Source organism: Cyprinodon tularosa, unplaced genomic scaffold (assembly GCF_016077235.1).
Source record: "Cyprinodon tularosa strain WSP-4 unplaced genomic scaffold, ASM1607723v1 ctg598, whole genome shotgun sequence".
NCBI lineage: Eukaryota > Metazoa > Chordata > Actinopteri > Cyprinodontiformes > Cyprinodontidae > Cyprinodon > Cyprinodon tularosa.
Window position 1 is genome coordinate 13399 of NW_024039338.1, and position 15104 is coordinate 28502.

The 15104-nt window shown below is 42.2% G+C and overlaps 1 protein-coding gene across 7 annotated transcripts in view; it reads left to right on the plus strand.

Annotated features, from left to right (window-relative positions):
- Window positions 1-1646: 1646 nt before the first annotated feature.
- Window positions 1647-15104, plus strand: part of dmtn (dematin actin binding protein) — a 47535-nt gene continuing 34077 nt past the window's right edge. For 4 of the 7 annotated variants that reach the window (XR_005282620.1, XR_005282621.1, XM_038306954.1 and 1 more), the window contains exons 1-6: window positions 1782-1865; window positions 10479-10561; window positions 12500-12546; window positions 12684-12764; window positions 13040-13183; window positions 13398-13442. Coding sequence is in view for 5 of the 7 variants with exons in the window: in XM_038306954.1 (XP_038162882.1) it covers window positions 12538-12546; window positions 12684-12764; window positions 13040-13183; window positions 13398-13442 (279 nt within the window). In the remaining 2 variants the exon portion in view is untranslated. Of the gene's footprint in view, window positions 1866-10478; window positions 10562-12499; window positions 12547-12683; window positions 12765-13039; window positions 13184-13397; window positions 13443-15104 lie in introns of all 7 variants that reach the window. The other 3 variants (XM_038306955.1, XM_038306957.1, XM_038306958.1) reach the window with 3 other exon arrangements.

Consider the following 15104-nt stretch of genomic DNA (forward strand, 5'->3'; position numbering starts at 1 on the left):
GTATTAAATTGTTGGACAGCGCAAGATACATTTGATAAGTTTAGATTATGGAGTTCAGCTTTAGACACATGGCCTGGCAGGGGACCTAGGAGGTGCTGTTTAAAAAGGGGACTGTTATAAAATTGGGCTAATGTTTTAGTTTTTTAGTATACTAAATAGTTTTTTGGTTCCTCTATTAGAAGGCTTAATCATTTTATTTGTGAGGTCTGTATGTCTCAGACCTCAAAACGGGGACTGTTAAAGAAAAATGATTATTTTTTAGACTTTAATACAGTTAATCTTATGGCATGTGTAAACACTCTCACTTGAACATATTTCTTAATTTTGAACAAGGCTGTGTTAATGATTTAAAACTACTAATGGATAAGTATTTAGACCACCAGCCCATAGAATGAGTATCTCCTGGGGGGTGAATAACAGTTAAGCCTGCAGGAGAGATTTCTGCTTGGTTTACAGAAGGTCAAAAGTCTTTCAGAATAAACAACCAGGGATGGTGAGGCCCCCCGCATTCCACAAGCTGTCTGTGAGAGCTTATCTTGTGTTTTATGACTTTAGGAATGCTAGATGCCAGGACAAGCTTTCCGCCTTTTCTTGTTAAAACAAAGAAGCAAATGACCCCAGATGTTTGCAGTAAATAAGGGGAAGCCCTAGCAGTGTCAGAGATGGCGTTTGATTGGAGGACCGAGGGCCAGCCCCTTTTTGAATGGATTAGATACAAGAGGATAAAGCTTTCTAATTAGAAGAAAAAGATCAGATTTTGCTCTTGCAAACTCTCCAAAGATGTCTTGTACGTCTTTGCTTTCTTTCCTCCTATGTCAGGTAATGGAATGTATGTCTCTGTTGTTCTGCAGTTTCTGGTGTAGGTTTGTGCATTGTCTTATTTCTAAAGTGTATGCATTGTCTTATATTGGATTAAACTCTGTAATTCTGTGACGTCAACACGCAATGTTGGTTTTATTACCAAACGCAGCTCGCCGAGTGGACCTGGGGAAGGGAAGAATCAGAAGCCAATCTTTTTCCAAAGTTAACTATGTTAGAATATTTTCTTCCTTTACAACAGTCTAGAGAGTAAAACTGACATTTATGAGTTAATTTCTAAAAATATATTTTACGTTTCTCTCTTCTTATCAGGGAGGGCGGTGCCCCAGCGCCCCCTATGGGCCGGCCGCCACTGGTCAATCATTTCTGTTCACTTCTTTGTTCCCAATTAATCCACTTTAAGTGTGATTATAAAGGAGTTAGTCAGAACAGCTCCAGTTTTATGAATACAGGTTTACAAAATTATTATTTTATATTTATTTTGATTCCTCAATAACTTCAAGACAACCTATTTATGTTTTGTTTTATATATCTGAGATGTAAAGAACTAAAAAATGCCTAAAAAAATAAATCCTCAAGTTAAAAGATTAAATAAAATAGTTTTTATTTATAAGCAGTTTCCACCTTTGGACAATCATGGGTGAGATAAGATGCCCAAAGGGACAGAAGTCACGAAATCTTCAGCACAAAGTCTGATTTTTATGCCTGACGTTGTTTTTACAGGACATCAGTGAACACTAGAGGTCGCTGTTTCTCGGTGGTTAGACCCCACCCGACGTCCGATGGGGGGGGGGCGTCTGACGTAAAGACAGACTGAGGGGGGTGGGGGGTTCTGCTTATTGCCACATGCTCTGTGACAGGACGCCCCGCGTGGAGACAGCAGCCCGATGACGTAGCAGCGACCGATCAGATCCGGCTGACTGCCCCCCCACCAGCAGAGGGTGGCGCAACCGACGGAGTAACAGGTAAACCACTTCCTCCTCCTCCTCCTTCTCCTCCTCCTCTGCTGGATGCTTCCACTCGGAGCTGCGGGCCGCTGTTTGCAGGTAGGACCGTCTTTCGCCTCCTTCTCTCCTCCTGTCCAGCTCCTCCTGTCCTCCTGCAGCAGATCCTCTGGTTCAGGTGATGCCGCTCTGAGGCTGGTTCTGCTGGGGAATCAGAGATGGAGAGCCGGGTTTATGGGACGAACACGGCTGCCTTTCCTCCAGTAGGTCTGAAACCATCCTTATTAGATGGAGAAGGAGCAGGAGGAGGAGGAGGAGGCCTCATCATGGGCTTTGTTTTCCCGGACCTGAGGGTCCCACACACTGCAGGCTGCAGGCTCATTCATCCACCTGAGACATTAGTTTAAGGGATTTAGGGAGGAAAAATGCAGAGTTCAGACTTTTTCTGCTCACAAATTCGATGTTTTTTGATTAAAAAATATTATTATAGATTATAACCTCATTTCTTCTCGAGTCTTATTTAGATTTAAGGGAAAAAAATCATTAAATAAAGCAGGTAAACATGATGCTGAGCTGGTTAAACGAATACAATATCCCCAAAACCAGTGTTTGCTGAAGACTTTTGATGTTTTTAGCTCAGGTCAATACAATAATATCATTAAAGAAACAATTAGTGCTGTTTTAATGTGGATTTAGTTAAACTGAAGGTCAAACATTATCTTTTTAAATGTCAGCTTATAAATGTCTTATAAGTTGTAAAGAATAAAGGGAAAAATAAATCTAAAAACAATGTTTTTTAGTGGATGGTTTGTATAGCTTTGAGGGAAACATCCTTCCTGTTGGATTTTGGACATTCAGCTGATCTCCTGTAAAGTGTGGGACCCATTATGGAGAACACACCACCAACCTGAGCTCCATCAGCTGGCAGTTAAAAGCTCTCAGTGATAACACTATCAGCCTGACAGGCTGCAGCCTCTTAAATGCCCTTTTATCAAAGCACTCCAAAGCACCATGGTTAATGTTTGGTTTCATTTGTAAAGACATATTTTTGTTAAAATTGGGTTTATGTTATTTTTGTTTCTCATTGTTGTCATTTTTATTATGGAAATGGAGGACAAAATAGCAATAATGCAGAATGGATTGGGTAGCAGACGTAAAGGATAGGGACCTGTAATGCCAAAATAATCTGCATCAGCCTTAAAAAACGTATCAGTTTAACTTAAGTGGTGACAGGACAATGTAGTAATCCCACACATTGAGGAAACATGTCGCAACATTTGAGAGGAAAACCTTTCAAACAGCAATAAATCCCCCGTGGATCACTTGTTTATAGATGCTGCAGATTGGCCTGTTTTCCAGTGTAGTCCTGTTTCTCTGACTGTGACTAACTGGATGTGCTCTTTTCAACCTCTGACATGGGAGCTGGCTCGGAGCTCGTCTGCCTGGCTGTGTGTTTCCTGGACGGGGCCGCCTTTTACAGCTGCTGTTTGTATCTCTGTTTCTGTCTCCTTGAACCCCAGTGGGCCTCAGCAGATGGCCGCTCACACTGAGCCTGGTTCTGCTGGAGGTTTCTTCCTGTTAAAAGGGAGTTTTTCCTCTCCACTGTCGCTACAAGCATTCTTAGTGTGAGGGATTGCTGAAGAGTCAATGAGTCGATGCAATCAGCTGGTTTTCCTTAGATAGAAAAATTTTAATCAGTTTGATTGTATGATGGTTGAACTGTAAAGCGCCTTGAGATGACGTGTGTTGTGAATTGGCGCTATAGAAATAAACTGAATTGAATTGTGAGCAGCCTTCTGCCATGAGGTCGTTGATAAACTGCTAATTTCAAATTTTTACAATTGTGTTTTTTCATTAAATAAGACATAGACTACATTTAGAATTGCACATCAATACATTTGTTCTTGAAAAACAACATGGCAGGTGCAGATTTTATATTCATATTTATGCCACACCTCCGTCTAGTTCATCAAATAAATGTAAAAAATACTCTTGCCTTTTCTCAATCTGTGTTCTTGTGCGTTCTCATGTGCTCGTGAAACGTCATCAGCCTCAGCCCTAGTGCTGTTCAAATTCACAAGAACAAGAAGATGGAGAACGGACAAAGTCCCCGGTTTTTGTTCCCATGCACTGCGGCAGAAGCAGCTTTCAATGGAGCACTCATAGAGCTCAGATTATTAAAAGTTCTAGTTTCTGTTGCCGTTGTTCAATAAAAATGCGTATTAAGATCATTTGAGGCGAGAACATTATACTTTTAAGCATCACTATATAGCCCATTTACTGATTTATTGCATAATAAAAAAAAAAAATTCCAAAGTTGAAAGAATCGCGGCAACCAGGGAGCCTAACCACAGCCAGGGCTAACGTTAGCCCGTCTGCAGTGGCCAGGGCTAAGGTTTACCCGTCTGCAGCGGCCAGGGCTAACGTTAGCCCGTCTGCAGTGGCCAGGGCTAAGGTTTACCCGTCTGCAGTGGCCAGAGCTAACGTTAGCCCGTCTGCAGTGGCCAGGGCTAAGGTTTACCCGTCTGCAGCGGCCAGGGCTAACATTCGCCCGTCTGCAGTGGCCAGAGCTAACGTTAGCCCGTCTGCAGTGGCCAGGGCTAATGTTAGCCCGTCTGAAGCGGCCAGAGCTAACGTTAGCCCGTCTGCAGCGGCCAGGGCTAAGGTTTACCCGTCTGCAGCGGCCAGGGCTAACGTTAGCCCGTCTGCAGCAGCCAGGGCTAACGTTAGCCCGTCTGCAGCGGCCAGAGCTAACGTTAGCCCGTCTGCAGTGGCCAGGGCTAAAATTTACCCGTCTGCAGCGGCCAGGGCTAACGTTAGCCCGTCTGCAGCGGCCAGGGCTAACATTCGCCCGTCTGCAGTGGCCAGAGCTAACGTTAGCCCGTCTGCAGCGGCCAGGGCTAATGTTAGCCCGTCTGAAGCGGCCAGAGCTAACGTTAGCCCGTCTGCAGCGGCCAGGGCTAAGGTTTACCCGTCTGCAGCGGCCAGGGCTAACGTTAGCCCGTCTGCAGCGGCCAGGGCTAACGTTAGCCCGTCTGCAGCGGCCAGGGCTAACATTCGCCCGTCTGCAGTGGCCAGAGCTAACGTTAGCCCGTCTGCAGCGGCCAGGGCTAATGTTAGCCCGTCTGCAGCGGCCAGAGCTAACGTTAGCCCGTCTGCAGCGGCCAGGGCTAAGGTTTACCCGTCTGCAGCGGCCAGGGCTAACGTTAGCCCGTCTGCAGCGGCCAGGGCTAACGTTAGCCCGTCTGCAGCGGCCAGGGCTAAGGTTTACCCGTCTGCAGCGGCCAGGGCTAACGTTAGCCCGTCTGCAGCGGCCAGGGCTAACGTTAGCCTGTCTGCAGCGGCCAGGGCTAACGTTAGCCCGTCTGTAGCGCCCAGGGCTAACGTTAGCCCGTCTGCAGCGGCCAGGGCTAACGTTAGCCTGTCTGAAACAGCCGTGTGTTAAGTACCGCTGGCTCTAAAGGAGATTTTATGGTCTATTTGGCAAAATGTTTATTATATTTGTGTTTATCTGACTGCGTTCATTATTATTCCCCCACCCAAATGAAAACGGAAAGAATGTATTATTATCTAGAGACTATTAATAAGAGGAGATAAAATTCAGCTCCAGACGAGCAGAGCGTGTGGTGATGTCATCAGTACGCTTCTGTTCCAATTGACCCATATTTATTCTGCGTGCTCCCGTTCTCCCAGAGTCCAGACTTTCCTGTGTTCTTTTCAAGAACGTACTTGGCGAGGACATGAGTCCATACTTGCTTTCTAGTAAATTGAGAAACGGCTTCAGTCTCCTCATTAATCCAAATATGCGATGCCTTCTACTTCTAACCTAACTACTACTTCTTTGTCTTTTTACAAGGTACTAAGAATTTTTTGCAAAATGTAATAATTTCAATGCAACTGAGAAAAATAGACCATGGACGCTTAAAACATTTAAGAAAAAAAACAGGAGGTTTTTGTTTTTCAAATTCCCAGTGTTTCCATTTAGCAAATTTACTTTTTTGATTACAATTTGCAGATTTTGATGGTTAAAGGAAACACAGCTACTCATACATTTATCAGTCTCAAGTTATCCTTCACGTATTAGTCATTTTTTTTGTTATTTCAAAGCTTGTTGTTTTAAACATAAACATGCTAATACTTGAGTTAGAATCTCTGTTATGTTCAGAATAAAAGGCCTCAAAGTGATATTAATCCATGAAGTCCACCTGAAGCCAAAACCTTTCAGTTCTGTTCAATTCAGTTTGTTTCTATAGATTCAGTACACAACTTGTTATATCATGACACTTGGCAGAGACAGTTCAGTTAATTTACACAGTCAGGTGGTTAAAGCAGAGGCACTTTACCTTTGGGCAAAACTATGCAGTTGGCTGGGGCTCCAACTTCCTGGGGGCCCCATAAAACTCATTTTACCCATATGGGTAAAATCCTTTGGCTAAAATGCCATCAGAACGCTTATATATTTTAAGTGTGTCTCAGCACCCCCTACACAAAAGTCCATTTGCTGCACATGTTCAGAAAGGTCCAAACAGACAGCAGCAAACCATTTGAAAACAAACCATGCAAAGAGCAGTGTTGCCAACTTAGCGCTTTAGTCGCTATATTTAGCCACTTTTCAGACCCCTCTAGCACTTTGATTTCTAAAAAGCTCCTAGCGCCAAATCTAGAAACTTTTTTCTGCTACTGGAGACTTTGGAGACAACATCTAAAAGCAGCGAACTCTGCTCTCCAGAGCAAGTAGATTGGTAACCCCGCCTCCTGCTCTCCTCTATCTTGTCTGCTGTCATGATTCATGCAGCTATTATTTCATCCAAATGAAAAATGGAGAACAGATAAGCAGATCATGGCTTGTCTACAGTGAAAAGAAGGACTGGGTTATTTACTTTGGCCTTTTTGGAAACACAGGAAGGAGCAATCAGCTAAGTAAGAATTGGCTTAGTGTGTAACAAAAGGTAGAACAAATAATGTATGTCTATTTTAACATTTCTGTATCTCACACTATGCATCCATGCACCAGCAGTAGAAAGGAAAAACTCCCTTTTAACAGGAAGACTACTTCATACAGACCAGATATGAGCTTATTTTAAAAAGGAAGAAAGGGAGCATAGTTAGTCACAGTAAAAACTACGCCTCTATAGCTATAGAGATGCCTCTCTGCAGGATGGTGCTACTATGACGAGACAAATGTAAAGAGAAAAGCAAAGATAGCAAAAGTTAGAGGTTAAACTTAAAAATAATGCAAATTTGGAGAATGGAAATGGAATGTAGCCAAGTGATGAAAAGTGGTCCCTATGTCCTTCAGCAGCCTAAGCCTATAGCAGAATATAGAGATAAATCTACATAATAAAAAAGCAGAAATCTGTCTAGATTTCCAGTTTTCCAGGCTCAGGACCCCCAAACTGATGGCGAGATGGAGCAGGGACCCCTTAATTATATATATTGTATGAAATTGTGTTATATCAAACTGGTCCTATAGTCACTCTATTACCGATGGAGTATTTCTGATTCTAATTCCCGATTGATGGGGCAGGTGTTGTGAATGAAAGAGCTCCTGTGTGTCGCTGAATGTGTGCATTGATGACTGAAAGACATCTTCTGCCTCAATTTTTTTGCTTACTACAGTGTTTTCGATTCATGTAAAGGTGTATTTAAAGACATTTCAAATAGTGGAAAAAATTGCAAGGGGGAATATTAAAAAATGCAGTACCCCTTATGAAGACCTCTGGTCTAGACTAAGAGCGAAAGACACAAAGTAACCATAAAAACGCACAATGTAGAACACAGCAACAATAAAAAGGGAAAAACATGTTTATAGGAAAATAACTGGCTTAATGGTCACAATTAATAAAATGACAGAAAACAAGACCAAGGAGAACAAAAGTGACTGGAGGCCCAAAATGGGAAGTATCTGTCGCTGATGCTTAGAGGTGTGACACACTTAAAGCTAATTTTTTTTCAGTAGGTTGGGGTCCTCAGGGGCCAGAGCTCTGCAGATTTTAGACGGGTTCCAATACAACCGAGTCCAAAGCTTGAATGACCTGGAAATAAAACACTGCTTTTATTTTCCCTCCATCTTTGATAAACAGGTTGAATTCAGCTCATTTACTGCTGCTCTAGTGTTTGGACATGGAGGACAGGACATGTTGGACAGGCAGTGTTTAACGGAAGCTGCGTCTTAGTCTGCTCAGGTTCAGGGTGAGGTGAGGGCGAGCAGAGAGGAGCTCCTTAATGCTCCAATGGGTTGGACCCGCCGTGAAATGAAAGATGCTCTATGCTTGTGGCAGTGTTGGATTGTCCCCCCGGAGGGAGGAGTGTAACCACAGCAGTAACGGTTGAGGAGCGGCTGGGCGTTGGCCTGGCTGGAGGAGCTGATAAACAGGAGGGGAGGAGGGAGGCAGATAGATGAAAGGCTGCTTCAAAGGAAGTCCGGATGTTTTAGTCCATTTTTTTTACCTCCTTGTGCAGAAGCATTTACAGACGAGCCCTCATGTTGCTAAGACCCCCTCAGTCCCCAGAGAAGGCTTTGATATCAGCCACCCCTGAAACACACTATGGTGTCTCAGCATCCTCGTCCCAACAGCTGTCCTCAGGGATAAACTGCACATCTGCAGCTGTACTGATGGTTTGTAACCAGGCTCAGGTGGACGACCCAGTCAGCCATACTCTGTTCTGTTGTTCTTGGTTTAAATTCTTTCCATGAGTCAAGACCTCACCTCAAGTATTCATACAGGTCTTCAGTCATACACTTGTCACCTTTACCGTTCAGGTTCACTTTTGTCGATGTTCCACTTGTTTCATTTCGACTTGATGGTTCTGGTGAGCAGAACCAGCGTTGGGTCGAGACAAAATCCACATAACTTTCTATAAACATCTGACTCACAAAAGAAGAACACTGACAACATGCCTTGCCAAAGGTCAAATCAACATGTGCCACGGAAAACTGAAACCAGAACCACAGTTTTGGTGACTGTGATATATTTTCGAAACTCAGACAGGAATCCGATCGGTGCAGAATTCTGCAAATCGGCCAAAGATTACGATGCCGCAACTGAAGCCAGAAGAGTGAGATGTTGCACTGCAAATAATTTAAATCTACATAAGCCTTTTTTTTTTTCAAATAAGTGCATTTTTTCTTAAATGGAAGTAGTAAGTTAGACACTGCTAATGGAACAAGACAATTTAGATTGAAAATAAGAGATAAACTGCATTGCATTGTCTTATTTCAAGTGCATTTGATCTAGGGCTGGGCGATAATTCAATAACGATATATATCGATCGATAGACGTGTGGCACAATAGAAAAAAAGAGGGTCGATAAAAGTTCGATAAAAAAGAAACGCAGTTTTCCTTCCTTCTCATTGTAGCCTAGCATGTAGTCACTGCTTCCTCCCAACCAATCACAATCGCGGACCCAGGCACGCCGTCACCAAGCGCCGTCCTCTCAAACCACAACACAGAGCACATGAAGATGTCGCAGCAAGGAGAGTCGGAGGAAGTTGTTTCAAAGAAGGGTTTTTGTAGTTCGGCAGTCTGGCAGTATTTCGGTCATGGCAAGTCGGACAAAAAACAAACCACAGTCATCTGTAAAATGTGTCGGGAACCAGTGAAAACCAAGTCTGATAACACAACCAACTTTTTTTTTTTTATCATCTCAGCCGCTCACACCCGCAGGAGTACGAGCTGTGTAGGCCCCGACGCGGCTCTCCTCCGAAGAATCTTCGGGAATTTGGGGAAAATATATATATGTTTTCAGTTCTGGGCAGTTTCCCACGTAGTTCTAACAATTGAGATAAAAATGCTGAGGTGCAAGAAACTTCAAAGTAATAACTCAGGTTAAAGCAGGAAACGGGGGCGGCGCCGGTGGGGGGGCATTTATTTATTTGTTATATTTATTTTGGTCACTTATCTGGTCACTTTAGTTTATTCTTTGTCAGTATTTAATAACATAACTCAGGTCTCTTAAGTTATTTTTCTTTAAAACAATTCTGTTATGGTTAAAAAAGTTGGTTAAATAAAGATTTAATTCGAAGTCTGTGTTTGTGTTTTTTATTAAAATTAAATCATTTAGCAATATTATAAAAAGTCCAGGCAGAGCTGCACATAAAATATGGTTTCAAATCTTTTCAATAATTATCGATATCGATCAATATGCATTGTTTTTTATCGATAAGCTTTTTTTCTATATCGCCCAGCCCTAATTTGATCTAATTATCTCATTAGGAGTAAAAATACTAATTTCATTGGCAGATCATCTTATTTACCTACTCAAAATAATGGTAAATACACTAAATGTAAGAAATCATTCAATATTTATAGATTTTTTTTGCAGTGTAGAACAAAAATCTGTGAAATAAAGGACAAAAATGAATCAATAATTCCAATCCAATCCATTGGAAAAAAAATTTTTTGCAGAGATATTTCAACAGTGCAAAGAAGATTAGTTGCAAAGAAAACATTAGAAAATACCATATATGTACATGTTCATTCACACCTTCATGTCCTGGCTCTGTTATTCTGCATTTTGTGCCTTTTTATAAAAATATTCATACCCATCTACATTTAACATATGATAGACATATCGCAGCCCCAAATGCCAATGGTGTGAACAAAACATTAACCAGCTTCTTAACTAACCCTGTAACTTGCTTTTACCAGTTCTTTGTAAGCTTGTCATAATTTGAAAGAAAATAAATGTTTTCATGTCTTTTTCCCTCTTTAGGGCTGTTTCTATGGTTGCTTTGAATGATTCCTCTTCTGACATCAGTGGCAGCTTTGGTTCTTACTGACACCTTCAGGTCAGAGGTAAGAACTGAACCCAGTTCAGCGGTTGAACTTGGATGCCGTCTTCTGTGGCTGGAGGGTTTATCTCATTTTTCTGCCACCAGATAAACTGACCAACATTTGACCTGTGGAGCAATATCTCACTTTGGCCTGAAAAATGTCTCTGTCAGTGGATTATCTGCTGAATGTGCTACGATTCACAATTTTTGTTAAGGACTTAAATGGAAATAAGGATGGCCAGGACCGGTTTTTAAATCGGTTTGGAAGTTATGTGTTCGACCAATCTTATGGCTAAACCAACCAATCTAATTTGGTTTTACCCAGTCTATATTTGTACAAGGACAAACCAATACAAATTGGTCACAGTAGCCAAAATACTAAAGTATGATACATTAAGTATGATAGCAACTTTCAAAATTTAAGGTGAGTCTCAAACCAACCACCTTAGAGGTCTTACAGCCGATGCTAACGTCAATGGTAGCTGCACTCTGGAAAGCAATACTAGGTAATACCAATGTTACAGCTGTAACTAGTTGCTTGCTGAGATTTTGATCATTGGTTTGATGCAGAGTTCATACCTTTAGTGGTTGAAAGGTGCTTGGAGGCCCTGCAGTCGTCAGATTGTGTGTAGCTTCTCCACGATGTAAACCCTTCCAAAGCCTCTTTCCCACTGAAAATACCCGGTTAACGCATCTTTTTTTCAAACATGGATCGACTCGCTTGCAAACAGCATTTTGGCTCCCCTCCCAGTGGCAAAAAAAACTGTGTCCAACCCCTCGCTGCCATTGCTGCATGTCTGGTGGCACCATCATGCTGGGTTAGCGTTGATGATGTCACCAGTGCAACAGAAATCAGGAAATAAACAATGGAGAGTGACCCTCTTTTATCTGTCTGAATCCCTCTCACCAGAGCTGCTCCATATTTATCAAATGTAAACAGAATTGTTTCTACTTGTTAGATGCCCAATGGTATCATGTAATTAAGCGGGTTGACCTGGCTCCAGTGTTCCCACTGCATGCCAATCAGAGCTGAGGAGATTTTAACCTCTCAATACCCATGGTGGTTTTAAAGCGTTTAAAAATATTAACTCAGAATGCATGAAAATTACACTGTTAAACATTTAGATTCTCCAATTTCAACCATCTAGTTCATTTTATGAACATAGTGAGCACCAAAGCACAATTAACATAGATATGGCAGCATGTCAAAATGTACCATGACAAAGCAGCCACAACAAGCATGTATGTCTTTATAACTGCTGTTCAAAAAACGTATTATTTTCAAGAATAAAAAACAACAACTTTGAGCCTTGTTTGAACTGATGCAGCTTGAGCTGTGTTTACTTTTTATGTATATATTCAGAAACTAGAAGGTGTTAGCTTTCAAATAATGTGTCACACATGTAAATTGGGCGCACAGTTCCTAAGTTATTTGCTTTTTCATTTGGGTATGCAATAGGCGAGAATTTCGAAAAAATGAGGTGGATATTAAGAGGTTAAAGTGGGTCACTTGCTGAGTCGTTTGAGTAGAGAAGCGTCAGTGAGCTGTTCCCACTGCCACTAAAAGCTGGTTGTTTCCGGAATCAAGCGGAATCAAAAGCCGATGTTATATTTATAGTCTTTGTCATGAACACACCATGTCTTAGATGTCATCACATTGCTTTAGCAGGAATGCTTTTCATAAACACTTGTGTTTGCATGTTTATCTATCTAATGTTTCTTCCTGTGTTTTAAGCCTTTGGGTTTTGCTGTTGAAGAAAATTATGGATCTTTTGAGAAAGAAAAAAACCTCTGTGGCATTTTCAGCTGTTCCAGAGAAACATGATTAATACAATTCTTCCTCAAAGTCCGGATCCGGATGAGTAATTCTCTTTCCTGCTAAACTGTCCGGCTCTCGTCACATATTGTATATCAGGGTTTACTTTCCCTGAATCCCTGTCTTTCCCCTGTGCTCCCTCAGCTGGTGCGAACTGAGCAGAAGGCGCTCTTTCTACAGAAATGCAAAAGGTAATCAGTCTTCCTGCATCATATCTCTGCTTTTTTAACGTATTGCATGTGAGTTTGTTTTTCCAGATATCCTGCCTCTCAGGCTGGAATAAATGGAACCGAATTCTGTATGTGAAAGAATCTGCCTCGTCCTACAGGTGGAGGGACGTGTTACTCCTGTTAACGTGCCATCCTCTAGGGGCCCAAGTGTTCCAGGGTCTCCAGCCCCTGGCATCATGGTAAAAATATATATTTTCCTCGTGTCTGTTGGAAAATGTGACATCTTTGTAAGTTTGTTCATGGTGTGCAGGATTCACATCATGGCCATTTGCAACATAACTCAAAGCTTATGTCTGTGTTTTTGCTTCAGACCTCACATAGTCTCTCTCAGAGATGTTGCAGCTTCCAAACCTAATGATCTCATTGCCTCAGGGTTGCTTTGTGCTGTTGAAATTCCTTGATATGTTTTTGTCTTACTAGCAGTGAAGTGCTCTGTGTGCACGTTTTTGCTTAGGCTCGCCTGAATGACCAGGTGGTGGGTTACAAAGACCTGGCGGCCCTACCCCGAGACAAAGCCATACTACAGGTGGAGAGGCCTGATCTGATGACCTACCAGCCCCACCTGACTTTCTCCCCACTCGACCCACCACGCAGAGAGGTACACACACACACACATTGCATGCATATACACACAGGTTACTGAATTACAAATAAACAATGGGCCCCATGTCCCAGCAAAAGATCATTTTTTTCATCCTTTCCTCACAGCAGAAACCTGCTTTAAACTGATTTAAAGCATCAATTTTATATAGGTTTGTTAAATAAGGTCTGGATATCAGAACAATTAACTGGTGATCTCTATTTCTCTGCAGCGTTCTCTTTCCCCTCCTCCTATGTCTCCCTCCATGTCTCCTGAGGTAGGACTTCAAAGTTTAAACTATGCTTCAATTAATGCCTGCCAAAGCTTCAAGTTATCAAGTTTACCTTATATTGTGAATGTCTTCTTTGCACTTTTTTCACACTCTGTTCTCTACCTTGAGTAATAGACAGGGCACACCTTTGACAGGTTGCCAGTCCCCTTCCTTGATTAATTGACATTGTACACATTTTACAGGTGACCAGTTCTCAACAGGTGGAGAAAACTGGCAATAGACAGGGCACACCTTTGACAGCTTGCCCGTGCTCTACCTTGAGTTTATTACTCAAGGTAGAGCACCTATGACAAGTTGACAGTTCTCTACCTTGAGTAATAGACAGGGCACACCTTTGACAGGTTGACAGTTCTCTACCTTGAGTAATAGACAGGGCACACCTTTGACAGCTTGCCAGTTTTCTACCTTGAGTAATAGACAGGGCACACCTATGACAAGTTGACAGTTCTCTACCTTGAGTAATAGACAGGGCACACCTTTGACAGGTTGACAGTTCTCTACCTTGAGTAATAGACAGGGCACACCTTTGACAGCTTGCCAGTTCTCTACCTTGAGTAATAGACAGGGTACACCTTTGACAGCCTGCCAATTCTCTACCTTGAGTAATAGACAGGGCGCGCCTTTGACAGGTTGACAGTTCTCTACCTTGATTCATTGAAAGGGCACACCTTTGACAGGTTGACAGTTCTTTACCTTGAGTAATTGACAGGTCACACCTTTGACAGGTTGACAGTTCCCTACCTTTATTAATTGACCAGAGAGACCTTTGACAGGTTGGCAGTTCTCTACCTTGAGTAATAGACAGGGCACACCTTTGACAGGTTGACAGTTCCCTACCTTCATTAATTGACCAGAGAGACCTTTGACAGGTTGGCAGTTCTCTACCTTGAGTAATAGACAGGGCACACCTTTGACAGGTTGACAGTTCTCTACCTTGATTCATTGAAAGGGCACACCTTTGACAGGTTGACAGTTCTCTACCTTGAGTAATAGACAGGGCACACCTTTGACAGGTAGACAGTTCCCTACCTTCATTAATTGTCAGGAGAGACCTTTAACAGGTTGCCAGTTCATCTTACGACAGAACACTATTTATGGCCACATATCAACATTTCTCACCCATAGCACATGTTTTAGTTATTTTAGGGAAAAAAATTGTAGGTAGGACATACAAAGGCGGCCATTTCTATAGACATCGTTGTTGCCAGCAACCAAGCTCATGCTATAGATAAAAACAGATCAACATATTTTAATACAATCCCACAAAAACACAGAAGAGCTTTAGGGTACTAAATATTATGTTAGAAATTCCTTTGACTTGACGTCTTAGTTAGGATACTTCTGATGCCACTCCTTGCTTTTTATGGGGTCACACCATTGTCTCATGTATCCACCACCAATTCATATCCTATGTGAAACCATGGTTTTTCTTCATTCCTTTTATTACAGTGCTTTCACACTGTGCCAGGGGCTAAGCTCACACTTCAGGTATTAATGCTCAATTCCTTTTTAATAATTTCAATTTTAATTCAATTTTATTGTCATTACACTGTCACAAGTACAGAGCAATGAAATGAACTCTCTGCATTTAACCCATCCCCTTGGGGAGCAGTGGGCTGCCATCGTGAGGCGCCCGGGGAGCAGTGT